The sequence below is a fragment of the Notothenia rossii genome, assembly GCF_949606895.1.
Source record: "Notothenia rossii genome assembly, chromosome: 9".
Lineage (NCBI taxonomy): Eukaryota > Metazoa > Chordata > Actinopteri > Perciformes > Nototheniidae > Notothenia > Notothenia rossii.
In genome coordinates, this window is record NC_136907.1 from 69,118,910 (window position 1) to 69,145,941 (window position 27,032).

Below are 27,032 nucleotides of genomic sequence, written 5' to 3' on the forward strand. Positions count from 1 at the left end.
TATCTTTACCACATTTTATACTGTACCTCGGGATCTGAACTCAGATATGAAGTGCGTTATAAATTAAACCCATTATCTAAATTGATGATATGTTGATCTGTCCAAATTGTTGGATAGACTGACAGGCCAAGAAAGTTAACTGCCACGTCACTAACATGGCTGTAAAGTATGTTTTGAGATTAATGCTCATAGTTATAATTAGATGTGAGGACCAACCGACAGTTGCTTCACAGTCATTTCCCCACGTTTTGGCAGCCCCAGTTCTAGCCCTAGGAGTCAGAACATAAAAAGTTTGTGAAGTTCGGTGTGTGTGTGAATGCATGAACGCATGGATGCATGTGTGTCGCAGCTTTTGCGAATTTGAGCTTGTTTTTGTCTTGGCTCATAAACTCAGCCCATAAATGATCGCGTAAAAACAAAAACAGGCCAATACTGGAGCTGCATGTTTCACAGTTGACAGCCATAACATGTAAGATACAGTATGCTCCATGTTACCTCTGCTCTTTTAAGGCTTTTTCTGGCATTTATTTTCCTCTTGAGGATAATCTGGCCGGATTCCATCTTGTTGATTGGGACGTCCTGGCTGCCGTCCAGCTTTCTAACTCTCAACAGTCCTACCGTGTTCTGCACCGGGCCGTTTAGTTCGGCAATGTGTTTTCATACAGCTCATGACATGTATGTGTCAGCATTTTATATACAGTACTGTGGTAGTTTATGCGTGGACAGCAAGAAGTCTCAATGGCCCTGTGGATATGAAACACGACACACTTACTAAATGAGGTACACCACGGGGGGTTGTAACACAAAATGTACTAAGCAGCACAAGCAAAGAAGAAATGATGGCGACACCTGGATTTTGAGTCTTAAGTTGATTTCTTTATCAACATTTTTGTGACCCTTGAAAAGATTGTACATTATCCTTTTGAATTTCAAAGGCTTTGATGTAGCATGCTTGGTTTATCATCATCAGACTAATACACATTATCAGTTCATTTGATGTTTTATTACTTTACCATGATGACCTCTACATACCTTAAGATAGGGTGACCAGACGTTCCCGTTTTCCGGGGACAGTCCCCGTTTGTATTGGCCTGTCCCCGGTTGAAACTGTCCCCGGAAATGTCCCCGTTTTTTAATATATACGTTAAAAACACATACAGTAGCAAGGTGAAATAAAATGTTTCATGTCAGGAAACACTGGGTAAACAGACTGGTCAAACGGGTCAAACCAGTCCCCACTTCGGAAAACACAGTCAAGACAGCCCGCACAATTGCAGAGCAAGAATAGATAGAGGCCTGTAAAAACTGCCTTCAAAATAAAAGCGTTTACTCGGTCAATAACAAATATACCTAAAAAACACACCAAACACATTCATATATACTGGAGCTTAAATTAAGAAATATGTACTATAAAATTGATCAATAATAATTTAAAACAAACTACGTATAACTACCACATTATAACTGACTGAGTGAATGCAAAATGTAAGTATACAGTTATGAAGACATATCTGACATTTCCACTGGGTGACTAATTTCAATTGATGTTGACACCATCTCACAACACTCCTAAAATAACATTACTTTCTGAAGCACAGAAAATGTATGCTGTTTAAAATCTCAAATTAGATCTATTGTCCATCTATATTTTGATTATTATTTATTTAATGGAAACCGTCCATAATCAAAGAGTCATTCGAAATCAATCAAATACTTATTTCACTTCAGGGTGATAGCAGGAGACCCCATCTAGTCAATCAGAGAAAATCAGGACAATCTGATGAAGAATTTCAAAATAAAATACTTTTGAAATTTCATATATGGGCTATCGTCCTTCTGTTTTTATACAAGAATAAATACAAAACTGTCAAATTATCAAAGACTTATTTCACTCCAGGGTGATAGCAGGACACCCCATCTAGTCACTCAGAAAGAATCTGGACAATCTGATATACAGTTTCAAAATAAAAGACCTTTGAAGTCTCATATATGAGCTATCGTCCTTTTGTTTGTATCCAACAGTTAAAATTTTCGAATTACATTGAACCAGAACTGTCCCCCTTTTTTCTTTAACAGTGAAGAAAATTGGATATGTTAATGATATATTGACCGCAAAACTCAAAATGTCCCCGGTTTTAATTTTGAAAATCTGGTCACCTTACCTTAAGATCCTCTGTGGATGTAATTATTACCAAGCATGCCATCAAGTAACTATTTGGACCGCATCTAGTAATACAGACGTAAATATACAGAAAACAGCACAAGTCAAAAAACAGAAGTGCCATCAAATGTGTTTGAATATCTCATTCAACTAATACTCATCAAAATACATTATTTCTGTATCTCAAGGAAAGTAGGAATCAAGAGCAGTTTGCTTGAAGATAAGTAAAACAAAAGTATGAGTAAAGAGTGTGTAAAACCCCACTGGTTTGTATTGTAACACAAAACTGAAACTACCTTGGAAGCAATTTGACTTTCATTATTACTTTATGCTACATCGCTGTAAGATCTGTTGCTTTAGCAAAATCCCTTAGAGGGGAACGGAAAACACTCCTGTCACAAGCAGTGGGAAAATGTTGCGTCCCTGGAATGAGCTTCATGCTGTTCTGCCCAGAATTAGTTTCCATGTTATTTCTGTGGAAGCATCGTTGCTGTGAGAACATGACAGTCTGGGTTTGTAACCTGCCAGGTTCTGCAGCGCAGCATGTGGAATGTTAACGTCAAAGTCCTAACAGTTGAATCATTTTCATCTTCGGTTATGATTTTACCATCTTAGAAAAATGTTTCTCCGAAGTGCAAATGGTCTGAACATCCATGTGCCAAGTCAAATCCCAAAACATTTTCCATTTCTGCCCCCTCACTGTGGAGCAGTTTGTAAAACCCGATTTTTTGTTTGGTTTTCCCATCTGTTTAAACTTTTAAACATTGTCTGTAAGGAACATACCAACAATTTAGTGTTTAACTTATAATGTTGTTGGACATATCAAAAATCAAGATGGAAACAGCAAATTCAGAGAGTTCATCTTTTTTAATCAAATCTTTTTTATTTTTTTTAATATCAAAGTGAGTTAATTTATCAACACAGTGTTAAAGTGCTGAACGATGACAGAAATAGTCATGTTTAGGTCATTTTCAGTATTTAATAACAATCTGACATACAGTACAGTCTAATAGATAAAGGTATGTGGGGGCATTGTACCTTGAAGAAACTGTTAAACTTATATTTTAGTACTGGGAGGTTTGTGGAAAGTTAGTTATTAAAACATCTTTAATGGCTCATGCCTGAGTGAAAGGGGTGAACATGTTTTAGAAATTCAGTGAACCTGAGAGCATGAGGGTCTCAGAAACGATACTGCCTTTGTTTTCGAACTCTAACACAGAGATACCACCCCCGCTTTGCTCTTGACCCAGAACATGCTGGCGGTCGGCTGCTTGTTTACATGGTGTGATGTTGTCCTTTAAGCAGCATGTGGTCTGGACCATTGAGGGGGGGGGGGCTCTGATGCAGCTCTCCACACCGACTCCCAACATGAGGCTCTCAGCACACATAAGGACAACAGTCGCCTGCCCCTATGAGGTGGTCAGATGTGATGTTTGCACAGATGTGTGGGTCCAAAGCCGAGAGGCCAAACCCCCCAGTGCCCCTCTGGTGGTCCAGCCCACCCCTCACTGTGCAGGATGGAGCCTCTTGTGGCTGCACTTTCAGTCCCATCATGGGGGGGGGGCTGACATGTAGGGACAGAGACAGGCCTCTGATACCCTGAAGTCACATGAACATGTCAGTCCAGCTGGGGCTTGTTGTAGCTTCCCCCAGTGGAAACGATGATTCAGCCGAAATGTAAGAGGCATGTTTGAGTGTGAAGGCAAACTTGTGAAATGATGGAAATGGTTTCACTTGGAAGCAAATACATCAGTCTGGTGATCAGAGGTTATAATCAAACTGATTAGACAAGACAAAACAAAGACCAACTGTATCTACTGTAGTTGCCAAAGTGATGCACACTCACTGTTTTTCTTTGCAATAAAGGGTTTTCCCAGTGCAGATGTCCTCACTTTTGGTTTATCCTTGAAATAAACAGGTATGGCTGATCAACTTCAGCTGGTACTATTATTGTCTAACTGCTTCGAGTGGCTCCTATTTTTTCGCGATGCCATTCAGTTTATAGTTTCAGCAATACATTTTATTGAGCACAATATCATTGCCAGAAAGAACATTATAGTAACATAATAGTTTTTCTATTGGTTGCACATTGAAAAGCCCAGATTTGAAGACAGGTTTAATGTAACAAAAACGTTTTTTTTAACAGTTTTTTTTTTGCCCAAACAATTAAATATTCTTTAACCTTTTCTTTCTAGTACACTTTTAATGGTTTACACAAATTCTCTCTTACTATATAATGTAACGTGATTTGAAGTTTGCTCCATCTCCAGAACGATCTTTATTGCCTGTTGTGAATGTACACCAGCTGCCCTCTCTGCCTGCCAGAGGCTCCATGGTTGGTTCTAATGAAGTCAAGTAATCACCCTGCTATAGTATAATGTTTAGCATTGTATCACATGGTGTTAGAGGCTTTCAGGACATAATGTTAAAACTAGTGAACATCCTTGACACGTATAACCAGAAATGTCACTGCACCATAGTTTTAGGCTGAATGACTACGAGCAATGACACAGAATGAAGAATGCTGTTTTGTTTAGCTTTCTCAGTCATATGGTGAACACATGTGCAGTGTTTTTAAAGTTTCAAACTGAGTCTTATATTCATGAGAGCAAATGTTTTCAATTGATACTTGGCTGAAAAAAGGCACAGCGTGTCCCGTTTTAGACACACAATACTAAACTTAATGAATTCAATATCCCTTATGATTTCATCTTTGAATTAAAAACTTTCCCAGATTTTTTCAACTCCCGGCTCCAGTTGCACAACATTTGAGTTTCTACTGTTTCTTAACATTGTCCTCTGTTGCTACTGTAGCATTTGGCACACTAACTGCACACTGTAAAACAATTGTTGACACCAATTCTGTTGTATGTTGCAGGAATTCAGGAGGGTTCGGAGTGCACCAAGTGTAAAAATGACTGGGCACTGAGGGCGGCTATAGCACTGCTATATGTGCTCTGCACCCTGCTCACCATAGCAGTGGCCGTGCTCGGATACAAAGGTGAGTCAAAACTGAAGACAATAATCACTTCTCGTAAAATACTGCAGTTTTTCAAGTCTCTGCTGCAAACCTTGACAACTTCACATATTTTAAAGTTGTTGTCCCATAACAAAAATCCAACATATAGCCCTCTATTTGACAGATAATTACTCAAATAGGGCAATAAGACTCGGCTTTAATCCCAGGTACATATCTACATGTACCTTCACAAGTCCAATCTCGTAATTGGTATTGGTATCAGACAGTATTAAATGGTGCTTCTCTAATGCATTAATTTGTTATTTCTACACATTTTAGGTTGTTTTGAGCCAAATGTTTACAAACTGTAAAGCCCCCTGAGACAAACGTAAAATGTGTGATATTGTGCTATATAAATACACTTCATTGATTGATTTAAGATTGCCCTAAAATGTTGTTTATAATTCAGAGGATATTTCGTACTGACTTTAGTGATCTCCTGACTCTTCATCTAGTTTCATAATCAAGTCAAACTCAAGACCAACATTCAAAAAGCTAAACTAAGATTGTGACCATGGAAAAACATTATTATTGTAAAAATGTTTAGCATGCTGGCCTTGGTATTAGGTTTCCAGCATAACTTGCCTTAGTACAGACTCAAGAGTGGCCAGCGTGGTTGTATACTATTCTTATCTAGTCCCTTTTGATGAACACATTTGTAAATGATCTTATACAGTAAAGGATTTGTGTAGATGTTGACAAAGTAATATATAAATGAAGTATCAAAATGGAAATATGTAGTCTAAGCAGTTTTCCTTCACTCCCTCTTCTCCTGACCCCCAGGTCTAATCGTTCTGCCTCTCTCTTTCTCTCTGAGGTTTGATGATAGTCAAACGGCTATAAACGGCAACAGCATAGACAATTATATTTAACCAAGTCAGAGAGTTCAGGCTAAGATTTACCACATCATGAGACTCCCTTGACAGAATGCATTGTTTACTCTGAATTTATATCTTTCGGAGATTGGCCAGATCTCGAGATTGAAAATAAACTCATTGTGCAACATTGTCTTTACTGCAACCCGTTTTACGGTTTCTCCTTGTTTGAGACAGGGCAATGATGTTACATAGAAACAAAAAAAGGAATCCAGATATCTCAGAAACCATCAATATGGAACATTACTCTGCGTACGGTTCAACGTCAGACATTTCTTGCCCCGATCAATCATAAAAAAATGAAAGTCTTTGAGCAGAATGTTTTTGTTCATACCTGATCCACAGGCGCTCTTACCTGGTGAAGCATACAGCTCACCCAACAGAAACAAGCTGTATCCATCCAGTGGGGAATGAGTCTATTCAAAATAATGTCTACAAGTTCAGATCTAAATCTGAGTTGTGCCCTTTGAGTGCTCTCTGGATTGTTTTAGGTTTGCAGATTTTGGTCTGTGTTTGTGTGGAGCCCATGTGATTGTGGTGGTTTGGCTCTAATGTCTAACAGATGACCACGCAGCATCTACCCTGGCTTAACAACCCGGAGTAGATTTTATGGCTTGGTAGCAATTTGTTGTCTCATGAACCACAGGTTCACTCACAAATGGCTGAAAGTGTCCAAAATAGTTTGGGAGGAAAAACCGTGAAGGCTGGTTTCTGTGTTGTGTTTTCCCTTACTGCACAGTTTAAACAGTCAACAGTTTATTTCTATACTAATGAACCTGTTTCTTGGTCTTGGTCCTCCAAATGACCTCTATTGTTAGAATTAAGGCATTGTTTGTGTTTGCTGCTGGGTCAATAAGCATTTACTGCAGCATTGATCAGCATAAATCTGCTTGGCCTCGTATTGGGTAACAGCCTAAGCATAGTTTACAACTTCACAATAGACATCCGATAAGCCTTACTCAAATTAGCAACCTCATATAACTCAATAATGCTTTTCCAATACATGACTGTGTGGGATGGAAAGATTAACAGAGAGGAATAAGCAGGTATTTTACACATGATAGTGTGGGTCGGATGTCACTATTATCATCTCTGTGCTGTAGCAATATACTGTAGTCATCTCAAATAATGTATACAATATATATTTCTCACTATTTACAAATGTAAATTAATTTGCAGGGTAAACCATGAGGCTCAAGCTGAACAACTTCAGCTTTTGACAAACATTTCTTTTGACTGTGTGTTCTCGTTTGTTCTCGGTTCATGTTATTCTTGTGTGTTTTTGTCACTTCTGGAATGCTAACAGTGAAAGCTAAGGATGTTTTCCAGCAGTTTTTAGACGCCCCCACATAACGGTGGAGAGGAGATGGACTCTTTGCTGCAGATGTGATGAGAAAAGAGAGTTGAGCCAGAGTCAGAGTGTGCTATTCATCATGTGTCTGACATTGTTTATAGTTACTCCTGAAGTGGAAGTTGTAAATGTGCTCTGAAAATTGAGACTTGTAATGATCAAAAATACTCAGTTACCCGGTTACAAAAACGTAGGAAAGTCTTTCATGTTTTAACCTCCTGTGTAAAGAATTGCTGTTTGAGTGTACAGTTATTAACTGGAGAGGAATGCATACTGCAGCACCCTCTGCTGTTCACAATCAGCTTGGCTCAGTAAATACTGTTTACACAACAGGTTTAACAGATATACTATAATAAGGGTTCCTCTTACCAAAGAGTAAGGAAAAATACTTTAACTTAACTTTGCCTTTTCCCCTGTTAGTGTATATCCTGTAAAGATGTATTCACACAGTGTCTTCTCTCTATCACCAGTGGTCCAGAGGATGGACAATGTCACACAGGGCATGCAGAATTATGGAGGCCAGATAAATGCAGTGGAGACAGACCTGAAGAAACTAGGTAAGCCCTGTCACGCAAGACTAGATCAAACATTTATAGTTGAACTCACAATAGCTGTGAACTAAATGTTACATTTCTGCAAGCAGGAGATTGTTTACGCTGATAATTTACCATATTTCGTTTTCTATTAACAGACATATTTTACTGTGGTTTTTTTTCAGATGATCAGGCTGGAGACAAGTCAGGTAATGCCACAAGTAACATCAATACTTTTAAGTCAGACCTGGAGGCTTTACAGAACCAGCTGAATGACATTGCTCTCAGGGCAACCAGAAACAGAGACGCGCTGGATGAGCTTCAGATCACAGGAGATGACATGCAGAATGGACATGTCTCCCTGCAGAGTTTTATACAAGGCAACGAGGCCTCACTGCGTGGGGTCAACCAGACTTTGACATCCTACAGCGGCATGATTGACAACCTCCAGACAGACACTGCACGGCTCCAGACGGAGATACAGGGCCAGGTCAAAGTGCAGAGCCAGACCCAGGTTAGTATCAGTTCGCTGAACATCACCCAGTCCCAGCAGCGCAATCTGCTCGGCACGCTGCAGAAGACGGTGGAAGACGCAGGCCAGGCGGTGCAGAAACTGAAGAATGACTATCAGGGTCTGCAGCAGACAGCCTGGCAGACGCGGTCTGACACGGAGTGGCTGAAGGAGAAAGTCCAGCACCTGCAGGTTTTGGCAGCTAATAACTCAGCCATGGCCCATTCAAACGGAGATGCTCTAGATGATTTGGGGGCTCAGTTCAATACCCTGACCAGCCAGATCCAGAACACCTCGGCTCTCAGTGAGGAGCAAGGCCAGAGCCTGCATGAGCTGATGGACAGCCAGAGAGACCACGATGACATCACCTCATCTAAGTTTGATGAGGTGGAAGTGCGGTTAGACAGACATGAGAATGACATGGACCGTGTGACCGGAAATGTGAGCTTCACCTCGCAGCTCCTCGGTGCCATCAGCTTTAAGCTGAACGGCCTGAGGTCCTGCGCTGAGACAGTGATGAGACATTCAGACATTTTAGTGGGGCTGAATGATAGTGTAACAGAGGCCAGTGAAGACAATAAAGAGCTTCGCGCACAGCAGGATGTGCTGGTGTCCAGGCTGGACCGAGAGGTCAACAACCTCTCCATTGTGATGGAGGAGATGAAGCTGGTGGACAGCAAGCATACACAGCTCATCACCAACTTCACCATCCTGCAAGGTAAAAACAGAATAAATCATACATTTCAGAGTTAGTTTTCTGTGAGCCTGTGTAAAAAAAAAACGTTAGGACTGTTAAAATAATTAAGTTATGGACTTAATTGAACAATATATGTACACGACCTTGATCCTTTTGCTGACCTCCACAATGCCCTTTGAGTTACCATGCATAATTGAATGTCACTTTTATGATGCCAGAATAAACAGCAGGGTTTTCGGTACCATCACAAAACTTATATATTTCATTCAATTCCAATATCAGAATATTCTAAGCATCAAAATGCTTTTTGTGAGGGTGCCTTATTGTTCTTGCATTATTATTTTTATGCTATTATACAGTATGATCATCATGTCAGTGGAATGAGATGATCTTTAAAACACAATAATAGTGTTTATAGTTATCATGACGGTGACATCACATTTTGACACATCATCTGTTGTTATTTTGTTTCAGGTCCGCCAGGTCCAAGGGGTCCCAGGGGTGACAAGGGTCCCCAGGGGCCAGTGGGTCAGTCAGGACAAAAGGGCGATAAAGGAGACAAAGGGGTGCTGGGATTGGTGGGATCTAAAGGAGAGAAAGGTGCTGCTGGTCTACCAGGGGTAACAGGTTCAAAGGGTTCAGCCGGGCCTCGGGGTCTTCCCGGGACCAAAGGATCGAGAGGGTCTGGGGGCCGACCTGGAAATTCTGGTGAAAAGGGCAATGCGGGCGCTCCTGGGGTTCCTGGTAGGGATGGACTGGCAGGGCCGCAAGGAACTCAAGGGCCACAGGGGCCCAGAGGAGCAGCTGGTCCTGCAGGGCTGGAAGGACCTCGTGGGCCCGTCGGACCCATCGGCCCCCCCGGTCCTCCAGGACTTCCTGGGTTACCTGCATATAGACCTCCAACTCCAAATCCTCCAAAGCCCCCACAGCCCACTAAGCCAGCTAAGGTCCCTCAACCCCCCAAACCACCTCAACCTCCAAAACCACCTCAGCCTCCAAAACCACCTCAACCCCCCAAACCTCAACCCTCAAAAGCAGCAGAGGTAACTGAGGGCACCGTGTCCCGGCAGACCCAGGTCATTGAACCAGCGCCTGGTGAGTTAAATTACATAAGGGTTTAAAATAGATCGAAATGGAAGGAAAATCACCTTTTCGATTGTAACACCATTTCATTACGGAAGTGAGTTTAGTTTTGGTCACATCCTAAAAAAAAATCTGTTTTCATGTGGCCCTCATCCTCTCCCATACTGAATATGTCCTTCACTGGAAAAAAAAAGACATTATTAAAAAATATATACATTTATTTGTAATTATTATTATTATTATTTACACATTTGGAACGTATTCCATGGGATTCTTTCTGTACTTATACTACTGTTTGCTGTAAATGATTAATCCAGGTTGTCCAACTGGGTACAGAAGGGTTCGAGACAGCTGCTATTACATCTCCACTCAGAGGCTCAACTTTGAAGAGTCCAAACAGTTCTGTACCAACATGTCATCCCTGATGCTCATTATCAACGACAACGACGAACAGGTAATGGAAATCAGACCCAGATGGTTACTTTAATACATTCAGACTTGTATGCTAAACTAATCCAGTGAAATAATGTTTTGCTCTTCTATTTGTAGGAATTTGTAAAGGATGTAACTGCAGGAAGAGGCTATTTCTGGCTGGGCCTTACTGACTTGGAGGAGGAAAATGTCTGGAAATGGGTGGATGGAACCTTACCTGCTTTCACGTGAGTAGACCGGCCACATTTATTTTAAAAATAAGTTTCAGTGATTTAAATGTTCTGTTTAACTTTAATACATTTTGACGATGTTGTTGCTATCAGGAAGTGGAAGCCCGGTCAACCTGATAACTGGACCCATGGCCATGACAAAGGCGAGGATTGTGCTGGCCTCATCCATAACGCCAACTGGAATGATTTCTACTGCACCGACCGCATCGGCTTCATCTGTGAACGTGCCTCGGTTGACCGTCAGTACCTTTTATAAATCAGACCTTTTTCCAATTTGGAAATCTCCTATTTCTGTATTTCCTACTAAGCCTGTTGTAGTTTTCGACCTCAGTCTCTTGTGGACGAAATAAGTATTACAGCAACAAACTTGACCAAAAGAAAAACAAATTCAGTTTTCACTTGAAAAATATAAATGTTTTATGTCAAATATAATTTAAAACAACTCAGAAATTACATCCAAGCAGAACCTTTTCCACTTGTTCTTAAGTAATAGAATGAGGAAAGAAAACATTTTAGGTCAGACTTTTTTGAAGTTGATGATCTGAATGTAGTTTTCTAACTTGCCTCTCAGGGCTTTCGTAATACATTCTTGAATGTAAGGGAGCTGGAAATAAACCACCGAGTTACATTCAGCTCTTTTTGTTTGAAAAAGAAGAGGGAGATTCATCTGGCGTAGATTTCTTTAGTTAAAATAACGTTTCAGATTATTGCTGTTGCTTCAACTGTTACTGTAGCAGAGTGTAAGCAACATATAAAGGCGTTGACATATACCTAATGTGTTTTTTGTTGTTCTCTTCACAGTGGTAGTTCCTGTTTTATAGCATCCATGTCTGACAGTGTGAGCTGTCTTTGGGAGAAAAGTGAAGAGGCTGAAGATGAAGAGGATAATGAAGGACAAGAGGAGGAGCTCTAGATGACTGGAGGACTCTGATAATGCCAGACCAGTCAAGCATCACTGACACTCAGACTGGTCTTTGTCTTAAAGGCACTTTACAACACATCGTGGTGCAAAAGACCGAGCAGGCCCAGACCAGGCCGACTTTTTATGATTTAGTGCTGAAGGATTCATGTGAACGTACGTTTTATTTAGCCGATACTTATTCATTTTTTTGGGCAGCCTCTGTTGTACAGGTGTATCTGTAAATAGTTTATCACAAAAGATACCAGAAATCATTGTTGTTTGCGATTGAATTTCATATTGTTTTATTTCCTGGCTGCCTTTTCTATCTTCACACTTACAAAATAAAATGTATCTTCATTAGAGGATTTTTTTGTTAATAAAATGAACTATTTTTATACTGTCAAATACTTTTCAGATTCAGAGCATTGATTAGAAATAAGCTTTCTGGTAAATGATGAGCACCAAATTAGTATTAGAAAAAGACTGCAAACTCTCATGATAGGTAGAAATGAAGTTAGTGTATATTTCACCCTTATACAAACTAAGTATCAATGTATTTTATTTTGGTTATTGAGAATAGTTGCTCAATATGAGAAGTGCTGCTGTTTTATGAAGGACAGTGTTTTTAGACTTTAGACTGCCAGTAAGAGGCACACATTAACAATATGTACATTTCTTGTGAATGTGCCATTGTACAGTACAATGATGTATTCATTATGCTAAATAGTGTATGTGAAGTATGTTACACTTTTATAATTTGCATAATCATATCCTATTGTTGTATGATCATCCTTTTCTAATTCAAAATATGCTTAAAGACTGAGTAGCAGTTTGTAATCTGTCTTAATGATCAGTATGACCGAATGAATTTACCAAGTTCCTATGGATCACAATAAAATGAGAAAGAAACTGTATGTGGAGTCAGTGCTTTTTGTCCTATAAAATAGATATTGGTATGAAAAAGCCATGTATTTCTTTATTGAATGTGTATTTTAAAAAAACAAAAACATCCTCATGCACATCTAAACTGCTTTTGAAAACATTTTAAACAAAATCTGGAAATAATAAAGTTTAAATTAAAAAAAGGTTCAGCTATGTAAATGGTATTTGGCTTAAATATATATATCGATTTGACAAGGAAAACATCTTAAGAATATTAAAAGCAGTATCTTCAATAATACATCTAACATTTATCATAAGAGGATAAAAATAAACAATCGTATCCCTCAAAACAATGGCAACAAAGCATAGAATGGTAAAACAATTATTAACATAAATAACACAACTATTATGTCAAAAGCAATAGGTCAAAAAAAATGTATGTATTGTATGATGAGCGACAATGAAAGAAACAAGACACAAGTCAAGTGTTTCTGTAGATTGTATAAACTAATTGTGCAAATAAATTAATATTGAATACATGAAGGAGGTGGCGAATGGTATTTTGAAATTGACAGTTATTTAAGAAACTACAATAATACATAATAAATGTAGAAACATTTAAAAAAGGGAACAAGTCTAAAATCAGTGACTGATATACCTGGTTATTATTGAAATACTGTAACTAAGCCTATTGCATTATTTTGTAATGATGATGGACATTATTAACTATCTCCATCATACCAGGACGAATGAATGTACCGAAGACAAAAAGATCCTTAATGCTGCTGACAAAAAAAGATTAAGCACAGGTCAAGTGGGTTTTGTGGTCTGGGTCTAAAAGCGATGAGATAATGTCACATGGTCACCATCACCTGACCGTGACATCCTTGTTATTTTAGGACACTTTGAAGCTTTTGATCAATTTTCTCAACAGTCAGTGCCGAAGCATTAGCAACCGAGGTGACTGAGACAATCAAAATTATGAATTCAACAACAGTTGATGACAGCAGTTCATTTAACGAGCGTCTCTCCGCTCCGATTACCCAGAATGCTTCGCTTGTTGCCGTCTGTCGAAGGAGTGACTGTGTAGAATAGACTCAGCTGCATTTGACATTCATGAAGTTACCGTTACTATGCGACTTTATTGTATGAAATAAGATAAAAGAGGGAACGAAAATAACAGAGGAAGGGGAAATCTGTTGTTGTCAGTACGCCAGCAATGCCTCTCTTCACGACCAACCCTTTTGACCAAGATGTTGGTGAGTAATCAGAACTGGAGGCTATTTCTAGCAGGCTAGCTAAACATTAGCTTTGATAACACAGCTTTGTTTGTGTTATTCAGCTGGCTGTAGCTTTAATATACCCCCAACGAGCTATAGTAATAATACTATAGGTCAGTCTTGTTGTATATAATGTAGGCTGTATGAGCTGACAATATGTAATCCCTGTTAAGATGATTAATGTCTGTTTTGCCTGTGTTTGTTGTGATTCGCTCTGTTAGCCACAGTTGGCTAACTAGCTTCCACCCTTATATTATTTATATTTAGCTGTTAGCAAACCGCAACCAATATCAGACAATTGTTCAGAGTGTTTGCGATTTTAAAGAGCTTTTAATATTTATTTTACTTTTTTTAAAATAAGCAGGTAAGCAGGTTACCTTGACTTGGGGCAGAGATGTTATCATCAGATAACTGAAGTAACGGTTTTCTCATTCGTTATTGAAAACGCGCTAAACAATAATAATAATAAATAATATTCGTAATTTACGTTTTAAATGTATATGCTGCCAGGTATAGTGGATTGCTGCCAAACTAAATGTCGTTGTGTTTAACATACAATGACAATAAAGCATGTCATGTTATCTTATAATGGTTCAGAGAGACATGAATATTAATAAAAAATGTGATTGAATTGGGAGATATATACAAATATTTAAAAGAAAACACATTTGTTCACATACAAATCCAATTCAATTAGGGTTAATTTGTTATGCTGCATTCACCTATGTAAAATCTACCATAGTCATGCATTTGTCATAAATTAAATGTCATATTTATTATTTTGAAATTGTATCATGACATTTAACAGTACATTTTCACATTAACATTAGTTGTACACAATATATGATCTTTTGAGCGAAAATGACAGGTGTTTTCAATAGCTTATCATTTGTAGAATTATATATTTCTTATATATATTGTGTTATTTAATACAGTCTATGGTTATTGGTCATACAGAATTGATAGTATAAGGTTAATAAGTACTTTTCTTCTCGGAGCATTTTTAACCGTTTTTTAACAGAACATATTCTTTACATGTATTGTTGCATTAGGCATTCATAATGTCCACGTTACTGCAATGACAGCTAGCCATCTGCCTCATCATCACTTCACTTCATCCCATCGTATGTTGGCTAACCAATATGATGAGCCTGACATCTCACAGCTGTGCAAGTGAAAGAGGATGCAGTGGTTTGTGAAACACTGCGCTTCCCTTTCTCTCTTTGTGTTGTGGCTAGTGGTAGACCGCATACGCCTCGATACACAGTACCCTATAAAACTAAAGCCCTTAAAATCAGTAGTAAATGCTAATTTGGCAAAGCTTATAATGGCTGTGTTTGGAGTAATAGCTGTTTTTTCAGATCAAGTGATTTTTCAGAGATGATTTGTTCTGTTTTTGTATAAACATGCTGATGGATATCTCTTTGTCACTATTGGTGACCATATGTTTGTAACTAGTGATTGGGTATTTAAATATCATCTTTTATTTTATAATCTAAGATCTCAATGTCTATATTCAATTTATATTTTACAATTTAGGATCTCTATTGTATATATCATCATATCTCTATTGTAGTCTCTTTTATTCGTGGATTTCTGAGAAAAAACACGAGGTATATTACAAGACACTTCAAGTACACAACTATGTATTTTGGGAAGTAGAGAAGTCCCACATGACACATACCAAAGAGCAGAGAAGCCCAATGGCAACACTGTCCACCATCACTGAATAAAAGGCTTTCATTAACATACTTTCTAAATAGTATAAGCTACTCTCTCAAATCATTTAAGTTAAATGTATTCTACCAACAGTCTCAACACAAACCAAACATTATGAGCTCACTCAGATTGTTATTTACTGCAGAGCTGTTGTATTGATTAAGGCCTCTGTTATTTTGTCTGTATCTCTCTAATGTTTATGCTAATTTCTATGATTAACACAAAAACAAAGCAGCGGATCTCACATACACACCCACAGCTTGCCACTGCCATTTTTTGTTTCAAGAAGCTTTATTATTTCTGAACACAGGAGGATCCTCGCCTCTCCTTTCTGGCTCTAAATGAAATCTGTTGGTTGTTATGCTTACATTGGTTCTGCTGCTTCTCTCCTGCAGAGAAAGCAACCAGTGAGATGAACACAGCGGAAGACTGGGGCCTCATTCTGGACATATGTGATAAGATAGGACAGTCGCGCACGGGGTAAGTTAACTGTCTTAAACACACAGACACATTTACGAGGCTTAAAGTCCCCTTTAAGGTTTTTCCAATCGTTAACACACACATCCAAGGGTTACAGATAGAAACCAGGGACACCAAGTGTATAAAGACAAATGTATGATATATGGTGATGACTTAATGTTACATATACAGCAACTTGCATGATGAGGAAAACATAATTCGCCAATATGTTTGACTGATATTGCAATAGCAACATGATTCTCAGTTCAAATGAGATTTACTTTATGAGCTCAGTAAAAAACAAAGATGGTGTATTAGGTCTGTACAGTACCATGTATAGGGTGCGAATTCTTCGCTGCTCCACAATAATATTCACAATGATATTTCTTTACATATTTTGCCTTCAGCAACAATTGCTTTACTTGGATTTTTCTCTCTTCTAAAACTTAAATGAATTGTCCAGCCCCAGTGACATGTTCAGTCCAACATAGCTGCAGGCAAGGGTGTAACTTTGGTTTGAGAAGTGGGGGGGGACACAAAACAGGGGGTCCTCCGCAATGAAACATTTTCTCTATTTAATTCCATTTCCTGCCTTTCTACAAATATATTAGGGACTATGGTGTTAAAAAGTCCAAGAGAAATGTGTAGTGTATATGATGAGTGTGCAGATTTATCTAGTATCCTATCCATGTGAACCTGTTTTATTTGTTGGTGGACCTCACATCCTCTAGGGGGGGTCCGGGGGCATGCACCCCCGGGAAGATATCTTTCTTTAAATTGAAGTTAAATGCAACAATCTGGTGCACTTTGAGGGGAAATTAAGAGATTTATGGATACAGCTCTCAACACTCATATGAAACAGAACTGTATATATTTCAATAATCAAAAAACCATTAGAATATTCTCACAACTAATAAAAAATATTTGATATACTCCTCTCTGCTATCTTTATCTTACCTAGTCTGCATATTTTCTTTTTATTTATGCATATTTGAATAAGCACTCCCCTTTTTAAACTGTGTTTTTTATTTTTTACTGACCTATATTGGAATGATTTCTTAACTTGTTTTTTACAACTATATTAAATAGATGGAACTATTTGTTTACAAAGATGACCAAACCGTTTGAGACTCACTGAGATAACTTAGACTAAAGTTTACAATCTAATCGCTCAGAGAGTCCTTTACCTCCCTGAGCTGACGTTATCTCAGCCTCTCAGTTCGACAGGAGAGAGCTCTCTCTCTCCTTATTGTTGAAGCAGCTTCTAATCTCCGTTAGCTCCGAACTAGCACCAGATGCTAACAACAACCCCCGTAACTGGTGCACTGGCCGTTTCTCAATGTCGAGTAAACCTGCCGCAGAGCCACTAGTTCAAGTATACTACGTCATCGAGTGGCGCCGAAGGACTGTTTAAATGCATTGTTACATCCCAACTAGGGAAAGAGGAAAGCAACATACACCAGTTGGAATTAGTAATAATTATAAATAGTTTTATTATATAACAGATAGGAGAAAATGGAAGGCATGCAGCCTGAACAAACAAAAAGGGCCAAAAGGGCGCCGGTTTTGCTAGGAGCAAACAAAGGAGGACTCTAACAAAAGGAGGAGCCTGATCAAACCCGAGAAATAGAGGTTTACAAACAAAACAAACTAACAAAAGGAGGCTGTAAGAAAACACAGCTATCTTTGAGGACAACAGCTCAACGTAATACTATCCTAATCTAAACGCCACTAATCACAATAACATTAACAACGACCACACAAGGTAAACAGTTAACAGCGATGGGCAGAGAGGCGTCTGTTCACACACAACAGAGCCTCCCGAATGATCACAGTCGACCGGCTTTGTAATCCCCCCCCAGAAGGTGTGCGCTGGATGTGCGCTGCGATTGGAGCGCGTCGGGCCCGTCAGCTCCAATCACAGTCTTCGGGGCAGACCAGGGGATGGGTAGCCAATGACAGCAGGGCAACCGCACAGCTCATTTACATAGAACACATTCAGAACAGAATTAACAGGGCCGGAGAGGCGGCGGGCCTAACATGCATGTTAAGTACCCAGCATTCGGCGCCACTCGATGACGTAGTATACTTGAAATAGTGGCTCTGCAGCAGGTATACTCGACATTGAGAAACGGCCACTGTCTCTCTCTCTCTCTCTCTCGCTCGCACACTCACACAAAATGCGCTCGTGCCACACACACACACACAGACGCTGTGTGCTCCTCCGTGACGATGACCGCTTGCGTAAAAAAATAAAAAATAAACACATTTTAAAAGTGGGGGGGACACAAACAGGATTTTGAAAAGTGGGGGGGACATGTCCCCCCTATCCCCAGTGGAAATTACGCCCATGGCTGCAAGCATAGTTTTTTCGTCCTTGCCAAACAATTAACCTTTTTTACCATTCTGTTGCAGGCCTAAAGAATGTCTCCGCTCTATTATGAGAAGAGTGAATCACAAGGACCCTCATGTGGCCATGCAGGCATTGACTGTGAGCAGATTATATAATATCATTTGGTTCTCGGGAGAATCACATAGTCTCCTTTTTTTTATCTAACCCTAATCAATCTTAACTGAGATATGAGCTTGTGTTGTAACTAGCTGTTTTCTAATATCATTTGATGTTTGTCACTTGTTGCTCTGGATGAAATGGTGATTCTAATGAGTCGTTTGTCCTCACAGCTCCTTGGTGCTTGTGTCTCAAACTGTGGGAAGATATTCCATTTGGAGGTGTGCTCCAGAGAGTTTGCCAGTGAAGTCAGTAACGTCTTAAACAAGGTGTGTGATGATGGCAATGTCTTTGTAATTAGGTCATGGTGCATCCAGATTCTTGTTCTCATGCTGTGCCTTTTTACGGATGTCCCCAGGGCCACCCCAAAGTGTGTGAGAAGCTGAAAGCCCTGATGGTGGAGTGGGCCGAGGACTTCCGCAACGATCCCCAACTCAGCCTCATCTCAGCTATGATCAAGAATCTACGCGAGCAAGGAGTCACTTTCCCAGCCGTCGGGTCCCAGGTAGGTGGGAGGGGTGCGAAAGACAGGTTGTTGGTTTTTACTCTATTTGAGATCAAATCTATCAATTGCTGTAAATATGGACATCTTAGTGGGCTAGTAGTTAAAAGCCATATTATACGACTAAGACATCTCCATTTTGTTTAGCGGCTGAGCTCTTTTCTTGCTTGCCGAACCCCCTCTTGCATTCCACTTTACATTTCCTAATAAATGCCGAAAAATGATGTCACAATTTATAGAAATTAAATGTTGGGATTTTGAAGTTAAAGGCACAATGAGTAGGATTTCCATAAAACACAATGAATTGACTTATTACTAATCCCTCTCAGTTGTGACTTAATAGATGTGTGTAGCGTCTATACCTGCAGACTTACTGCCTTAGTCTGGTTTTGATGTGTTTGGGACATTTGTGGGCCGACACTTAGAAAAAACAAAGCAACTAGGAACCAGATCGTAAGCACGCATCCATAGGAAAATACATAAATGGATATGCTTAGCTAAGAAAACAGGTTCCAAAACAAGAGTAAACCTGGGGTTGACTTTCACCCTCTGCGCACACTGTGACCCCCCTCATTTTGCCTTTGAACGATGAGACATCATTATTCTTCCACAGGCTGCAGAGCAAGCAAAAGCAAGCCCTGCTTTAGTGGCAAAGGATCCCTCCACCTCAACAAAAAAGAAAGAAGAAGACGACTTGGCCAAAGGTAAGGAGCTGATTATCAGAACAAAGAAATCTTATTTAAATGTATTTGAAGAGGTGTTATCCTTAAAACACATGCATAGCAACCCTTTAAAGGTGGGCTAGGTAAGTTCTAGAAACCGGCTCGAGATACACTTTTTGTTATATTCCATGGAATGCCCTTAACATCCCGATAGCAATGAATATCTGAAGTGCGTTGATACAAAATGTCATCTGTGGAAGCCGTAGCGCTGTACGACCAATCATCTGAGCCGCCCCGGCTAAAATAACTGGATGGCCTACCTGCCTGTCAGCCTTCCATCTGTGCACAAACTTATCTCGTGCCCTCATTGGTCATGTGCGCATTTGTGTGTTGGAGGAGGGGCTCTGTAAGGAAGTGGCAGATTTGTTCCGGCTGTGTATTTTCTAATTCTGGCGCACTCGAGCTGGTTTCTCCAAAATGACCTACCCCACCTTTAAGTTCTGTATTTGCATTGCATTAATCACTGTTTAAACTGGTCTTAATGCAATGCAGATATTCAGGAATATGTAAGGACTTTCAAGGACAAACCCGTGATTTCCCATATCTGTGTGTTCTGTGTGCAGCTATCGAGCTGTCACTGAAGGAGCAGCGCCCGCAGTCGCAGACCTCGCTGTCGGGCCTCTACCCGAACACCTCCGGCCTGCTCTCCTCAAACAAGTCTGACGGCAGGAAAGTCCGCGCCATCTACGACTTTGAGGCCGCTGAGGACAACGAGCTCACCTTCAAGTCAGGAGAAATCATCACCATCCTGGACGACAGGTGAATTACAACGCTGTTACAACTTCACCCTTTTAATCTGTTGAATCTTGAATTTGACATCTAAATGCAGCAGAGAGAAGACACAAATGAAATCTGATTTTTTTGAATGTTGTCTGATTTTCTTGTTTCAGTGACCCCAACTGGTGGAAAGGGGAAACGTACCAGGGAGTGGGTTTGTTCCCCTCTAACTTTGTCACCGCCGACCTCACTGCAGAGCCAGAGATGAGTGAGTGTACACACACACACACACACACACACACACACACACACACACACACACACACACACACACACACACACACACACACACACACACACACACACACACACACACACACACACACACACACACACACACACACACACACACACACACACACACACACACACACACACACACGGTCTGTATTTCTGAGAAGTCAAGCCAGTGTTACTCTGATAACATTGTGGAGTCTGATTGTGATGCAACCACTCTCAGTTTCTGCCGTATTGATGGAGAATCTGATGTTGTTTTCTATGTTGTCTTCATGATCACATCCTATAACAATGTTTGTGTTGTCGCTACTTCTTGTTAAAGCAGGTTGAAAAACAGTAATTATACAATTGTGAACATGACAATTCAAGACAATTTATCCATAACATTTTTATTTTCCTTTTAATATCTGGAACAATCTTTTGTGCTGGTACTGGACTGTAACTGAGTGTCCATTGAGCGCATCCTGCCCTCTTATATACGTTTTACTGATGCTACTGTTGCATTGTTTTGTTGCTGCCGTTTTCGCTGTTACATGAACATCTACAGTGAAGACGGAGAAGAAGTCTGTCCAGTTCAGTGAGGAAGTCCAGGTGGAGACCATAGAGCCCGAGCAGGAGTCTGTGTTTATAGACGAAGTAAGTGTGTGAACATGGTATGCTGCTCACTAAGCTTTTCCTGCCTCATTGAGATCCACTGTAGCAGCAATTAAGAGTTTTGTACCAAAATAGGATTTCATTGAATGTGTCACCTGCTGGTATAAACCACAGATTAACATAGATAAGATGTTACAAGGTGAACTTGTTTGTTTCTTACCCGGATGAAAGATGGACTCGTCACATTAAAAGGGTCATCAGAGGAATTTTTGTTGAAATCTTTCAGGACAAAATGGACCAGCTGCTGCAGATGATCCAGAGTGCCGATCCCACAGACAACCAGTCGGACAGCGTGGAGCTACTACAGCTGGAAGGTACACTGGATTTAGGGAATGCAAGGGAGGCCAAAATGCATGTCAGCTTGCAGAAGCTAATCTGTTATTTTTAGGGCTGTCAAACGATTAACATTTTTAATCAGATTAATCACAGCTTAAAAATGAATTAATCATGATTAATCACCATTTGAACTATGTCCAAAATATGCCATTTCTTTATGCATATTGTTGTGGGAATGGAAAGATAAAAGAAAGAAGGCAGATATATCCATTTAACATACAATATGTTTGTATGTTTATTATAACATTGTTCTGTGTGTCAAAATGAAAGACAGCCCACACACCTATCAATCATCAAACCGTGGGGTCTTATTTCATTACGTGTTGATTTCTATCAACACGTAATGTTGTATCGATGTATATATAGAGAAGTACTACCGCAAACGTATTATCCGTCAGGACTTCCTGCAACAACACCACGCCGTTATCTTGATTCTGATTGGCCAGAAGACATTATCAAAGATGTTCTATTGAGAAGACGATCACTACGTGACAAGTTTTCAAAACCGTTTCTAGTCTTCGGTATTTCCAGACAAGTGGCTACTGAAATCAATCTTACTGCTGTCTGTGCAATTTACTCGGCGCGAGTTGGCGGACTTTATTTTGCTTACTTTAACATCATTTTTCATGGTGGGGCTAACCCATTTCTTGGTATGGCTGTAGCCTACCCCAGCCATACCCTGGCGCTGCCACTGGTGGGATGTATGGGGCGGGCCATTCTGCGCATGCGTTAAATGCGTTAAATATTTGAACGCAATTTATTCCAAAAATGAATTCAGTTATTTTATGTAAAGGTGTGTTATTTTTAAATTGGCAACTGATTTTGTATTTTTCATTAGGTGCCTGCAATCAAATGGGACCGCTCATCGACCAGAAGTTGGATGATATAGACAGGTACAATGTACAGAAGAGATGAAAACATATAGCACTGACCTGTGGATTGTCCATGTCATGAATATTCAGTTGATGTGGTTTTCTTGTGTTTGGGGTTTCTCTCATCAGGAAGCACTCGGAGCTGTCGGAGCTGAATGTGAAGGTGATGGAGGCTCTGTCTCTGTACGCCAAGATAATGAATGACGATCCGGTTTACGCCATGTACGCCAAGCTCCAGAGCCAACAGTACTACATGCAGCAGCCGGGCAACGCAGCGCAGCAGGTACCGTCTCTCTCCCATCAGGTGACCGTCTCTCTCACGTCAGGTGACCACCCTACTGGTTTGAAAAGGGTTGGTGTTAGACTTACTCCTTTGTTAACATTCTCCCCAGGTGTACCCAGGTCAGCCTGCATCAGGTTCTTACGCCATGAGCGGCCCCGCAGTGCAGGGTTACTCTGTTCCTATGGAGCAGCTCCCAGCGGGCCCCCCTATTCCTGGACAGCCGGCCCCCAGGTGAGCCTCCTCCTCATTCTGTATAAGGCAACACAAAGCCTTTCCAATTACTTGATTTGATATGCCAATGTTTCCTTAATCTGGAAACTGGTTCCTATACATTATTATTATTTTTTCACTATTTTTCTGATTTGTAGATATTCTATTTTTATAACCATTTAATTCGATTGTGCATGCCCTGTAATAATATCATTTTTTAAATGCAGGAATTGTACTTTTCACCAACTATCTAATGATTACAACTTACTGTGGTGTCAAATGTAATGTTGCTTCACTCTTCTTCATAGTGATGTTCATATGTACATGGGCCAGCCGCCGGTCTACGCTGCAGCTCCAGGCAGCGTGGCCCCTGCAGACATGCAGGCCTACCAGAGTGCAGGGGGGGCCCCGGGCCCCTGCATGACGCAGACGCCAAACTACAGCAACGCCTCCGGCCAGAGCATAGCCCCTTCCTCAGAGCAAGCCCTGCTATAGGGCCCCTCAGATCCCCCTTACCCTCACACGCAAACACATGCACCACACCTGCAGCCGTGCTTCATCTCTTATGTTACTCTTAGATTTGTTTTATCATGGAATCATTTAAGAGTAGACTAACGCTATCATTGGGCACTCTGTGTGGTTTTATCTGGCAGGTAAATATACTGTTATACTTCTCACTCCAGGTTTTTATTTAAGGATGTTTCACTCTTCTCCGTATCTTTACATGACTCAGAGGTGAAGACTCAGAGGAGCCTCCAGTTGCACTTTTATCTTTAGTTGCACTTTCTTTTAGGATTTGTTCATCAATCAAACCTGATCACTTCTAAATCTAGACCTGATATCAATATTTGCATTCTCCATTTGTATATGCAAAACCTGCATCTATTGCTTCCTTTGAACAATAGGACTATGGGAACATTGCGGTAATGCTTTATTTTATGGGTTGGAACATATTTGGTACCAATAAAAGAGGAAGTGATGCAACATTAATTGATTTGCCCTAATGAAAAGCTAAGAAGTAAATATTCATTCATTCATTAGCCCTATATCATTGCAAACTTTATTTTTCGAACTGTATATATGTTTGCATGTTCAGCAAACATACTGTGTAATGATTTCAAAACGTTGTAGGTTACGCTTATTTTTAATTGATTAATTAGAAGTGGATTGATATGTTATGTACAGTATTTAACCTTTTTAATTTAGTATCAAAGTCCACAGTTTGTTCATAGCAACTTCCTTGAAAATTGGTAACAAGTAACAATCCTTTAATATAAAGTGTTAACCAAAATGCTCTGAGATAGAAAGTGTTCCTGCAGCCGTTTCAACAAAAAGACACTATTTCTGCACTATTTGATCAAGTGTGAAATACACACGGGCATTCCTTCTCACCACCTTCCAAGATGCACACTGGAGCTACATGGCAGGTGTACAGCATCACACACACACACACACACACACACACACACACACACACACACACACACACACACACACACACACACACACACACACAGTTGCACCAGGTGGTCCACACATCCTCAGCAGTGTTATCATTGAACGTCACTGACACACTTAAAGCCCCTGCAGTGCTAATCATGTCACCCAAAAAAAGGGGCGTTGACTTACTTTCACTTTGGGTTTTTTCAGAAAAAGGACTCTTAGCGATGCTGCAAACGTTAGGTTACTACATTCTGTATATGTCGTCAACTTTTAGAAGTACTGAAAACTGAAGCCACTTTGTTATTTTGGAGGGAAGAAGAAACTGGAGGAATTGAAGCATGCACATGACTCCTGTATATACTGTACCAAACTCGTAGTGACGCCACGTGACGAGTTCATTGTCGGTCGGGATGTTAGCACAGCGCCGAGTGATTCTCTCAGCCTTAAAGGTGAACTCTGCAGTCAGGATCTCCCCGCTGAACTGAAGGTGTAAAAGCCAAAAAGGAACAAAGTGAAATCTGCCAGAAAACAAGATATTTGCTCTTTTATTTGTATTTTCTCAACATAACTCACCCTTTTCATCAAACTGCAGAGTTTTCCTTTTTAAAAATGAGCAGCTCTACGTCCTTGTTGTGGGTTTGCTCCATCTCCATTCAGGCGCTGTGCTAACGGCCACTAAGGGGCGACCTCTCCGAACAGCCCCAGTGTCTTCAAAGCATCTCTTTAGTCAGTGTTAAGAAATGAATACTATGTGTTTTTTTTTGTAGTGCATTTTAATGTATGTTTTGATTATTGTTATGCTATTTTAAATGGAGAAGCAGTTCAGGATGTATGTATTCAGAGAAAAGTGGAATATGTGATATTCTGTCTAACTTAGTTGTATATTTAAATCGCTCACATGAGAACATGGACATTTCTCTCAGTGTTTGATACATGCTTATTGTACTGTAGGGTCAAATGGTAATGTGAAAAAAACGGATCGTACCTCCCCCCATTGCATTTCAAACCCTTTCTCGAAGCTGTCTAACACTAAAAGAAAATTCTACCTGAAAGAGAACCGAAATAAGGATTTATGATTCTGGACAGCACCGTCAACACGTATTTCTCTAAGGAGCTCCGTTACAGTGACACCTGTGGATCTAATGAAGTTTTTCAAACACCGACTGGTTTGAAGTTTTGAAGAAACAGGAATATTATGTATCTGTTGTTTAATATTGAATGATGCTACATGAAGGAGTTATGATACAATGAAGTCAGGACAAATGTGTGCTGATCTGATTTGTGTGTAATTTCAATTTCTCCTCCTTGCCACCCCTGTGCCACCTTTTAAGAATATATAACACCCCCCAAATTCAGCTCTGGGACTAGGAGGCCATTCAATTCTCTAGAACTGTTCAGATTTTAGCATTCCTAAAGTTGATTTGAAAGACAAGATATCTTTCTTTTGCTGCCTTCAACTAAAGAGTGGAGTAGTGTTAATCTGTTGAGTCAAAGAGGGCTGAATATATTCAAAGGTAGCAGCTGTTCTGGGACAGGAGCCAGTAATTCCCCTCATACTATCCAAATCTAACATGTTGTTGCACTGCAGCCCCGGTGTGACCTGCACAGGATTGAGATGCCGCCTGTTTTTAAGTTTTAAACACAATTATTGTAAAGGTTCAGTCTAATCTTGTATCCTGCTGTTTGTATGTATTATTTAACCATACTTATTAATTGGTATTCACAATAAAACCAGGCCAAATGTACAGAATAATATGAACAGCCTTGTTCTCTTGTTTTCAAAGCACTTAATGGATTTGTAAAATGTGTTTTTTATTTTTGTTTCATTTGCTTCTTAAACTGTTTCACTACTGAGAGACATTTTAAAGGAGACATTGTTATGCATGCTTGTTCCATTTCACAATATGAACACTATTTCCTTTGGGAGTTTAGAACAGCTTTAAGCATGAATTTGTAGCTTTTCTCACTTGTGTGAAGTAGGAAACCCAGGAGAACAGCTGTTGCCGCCGATCAGAGTTTTGCAACATTTTGATCAAATCATGACCATTTTGGGGTTGTTTGCTTATCTTACAATACAGTACTAATGAAGCACTTTCATTGATGTTTGGACAGTTAAAAATATACACTTAATTTAGCTTGTACTTTTATCTAAAACAAGTGCGGTTAAACGGTCCTGCTATACGTTAAACCTGTTAAAGTGAAGTGTTAAGAAATACTTAAGATTTTTAGGGCATTTTTGTGTGTGTGTGTGTGTGTGTGTGTGTGTGTGTGTGTGTGTGTGTGTGTGTGTGTGTGTGTGTGTGTGTGTGTGTGTGTGTGTGTGTGTGTGTGTGTGTGTGTGTGTGTGTGTGTGT

The 27,032-nt window shown here is 39.9% G+C and overlaps 2 protein-coding genes across 4 annotated transcripts in view; both read left to right on the forward strand.

Moving 5' to 3' along the window:
* The window catches only part of colec12 (collectin sub-family member 12), a 29,616-nt gene extending 16,909 nt beyond the window's left edge, over positions 1–12,707 (forward strand). For both annotated transcript variants that reach the window (XM_079648104.1, XM_079648105.1), the window contains 8 exons: positions 5,040–5,162; positions 7,877–7,963; positions 8,125–9,168; positions 9,622–10,242; positions 10,548–10,684; positions 10,780–10,889; positions 10,986–11,131; positions 11,694–12,707. In XM_079648104.1, coding sequence (XP_079504230.1) covers positions 5,040–5,162; positions 7,877–7,963; positions 8,125–9,168; positions 9,622–10,242; positions 10,548–10,684; positions 10,780–10,889; positions 10,986–11,131; positions 11,694–11,713 — 2,288 coding nt within the window. In that variant the 3' untranslated portion in view covers positions 11,714–12,707. The remainder of the gene's footprint in view (positions 1–5,039; positions 5,163–7,876; positions 7,964–8,124; positions 9,169–9,621; positions 10,243–10,547; positions 10,685–10,779; positions 10,890–10,985; positions 11,132–11,693) is intronic.
* Positions 12,708–13,582: 875 nt separating this feature from the next.
* On the forward strand, positions 13,583–26,431 carry stam (signal transducing adaptor molecule (SH3 domain and ITAM motif) 1). Of its 2 annotated transcripts, none has more exons than XM_079648925.1 (14): positions 13,583–13,934; positions 16,070–16,154; positions 18,549–18,624; positions 18,816–18,911; positions 19,001–19,147; positions 19,758–19,848; positions 20,430–20,625; positions 20,757–20,851; positions 21,428–21,516; positions 21,761–21,848; positions 22,709–22,763; positions 22,872–23,046; positions 23,135–23,256; positions 23,544–26,431. In XM_079648925.1, exons 1-14 carry the CDS (start codon positions 13,895–13,897, stop codon positions 23,728–23,730), a joined length of 1,542 nt encoding a protein of 513 aa, XP_079505051.1. In that variant the 5' UTR covers positions 13,583–13,894; the 3' UTR covers positions 23,731–26,431. The 2 variants fall into 2 exon arrangements, with proteins under 2 accessions (XP_079505051.1, XP_079505052.1); XM_079648926.1 differs by having other exon boundaries at positions 13,584–13,934; positions 22,872–23,025.
* The last annotated feature ends 601 nt before the right edge of the window (positions 26,432–27,032 follow it).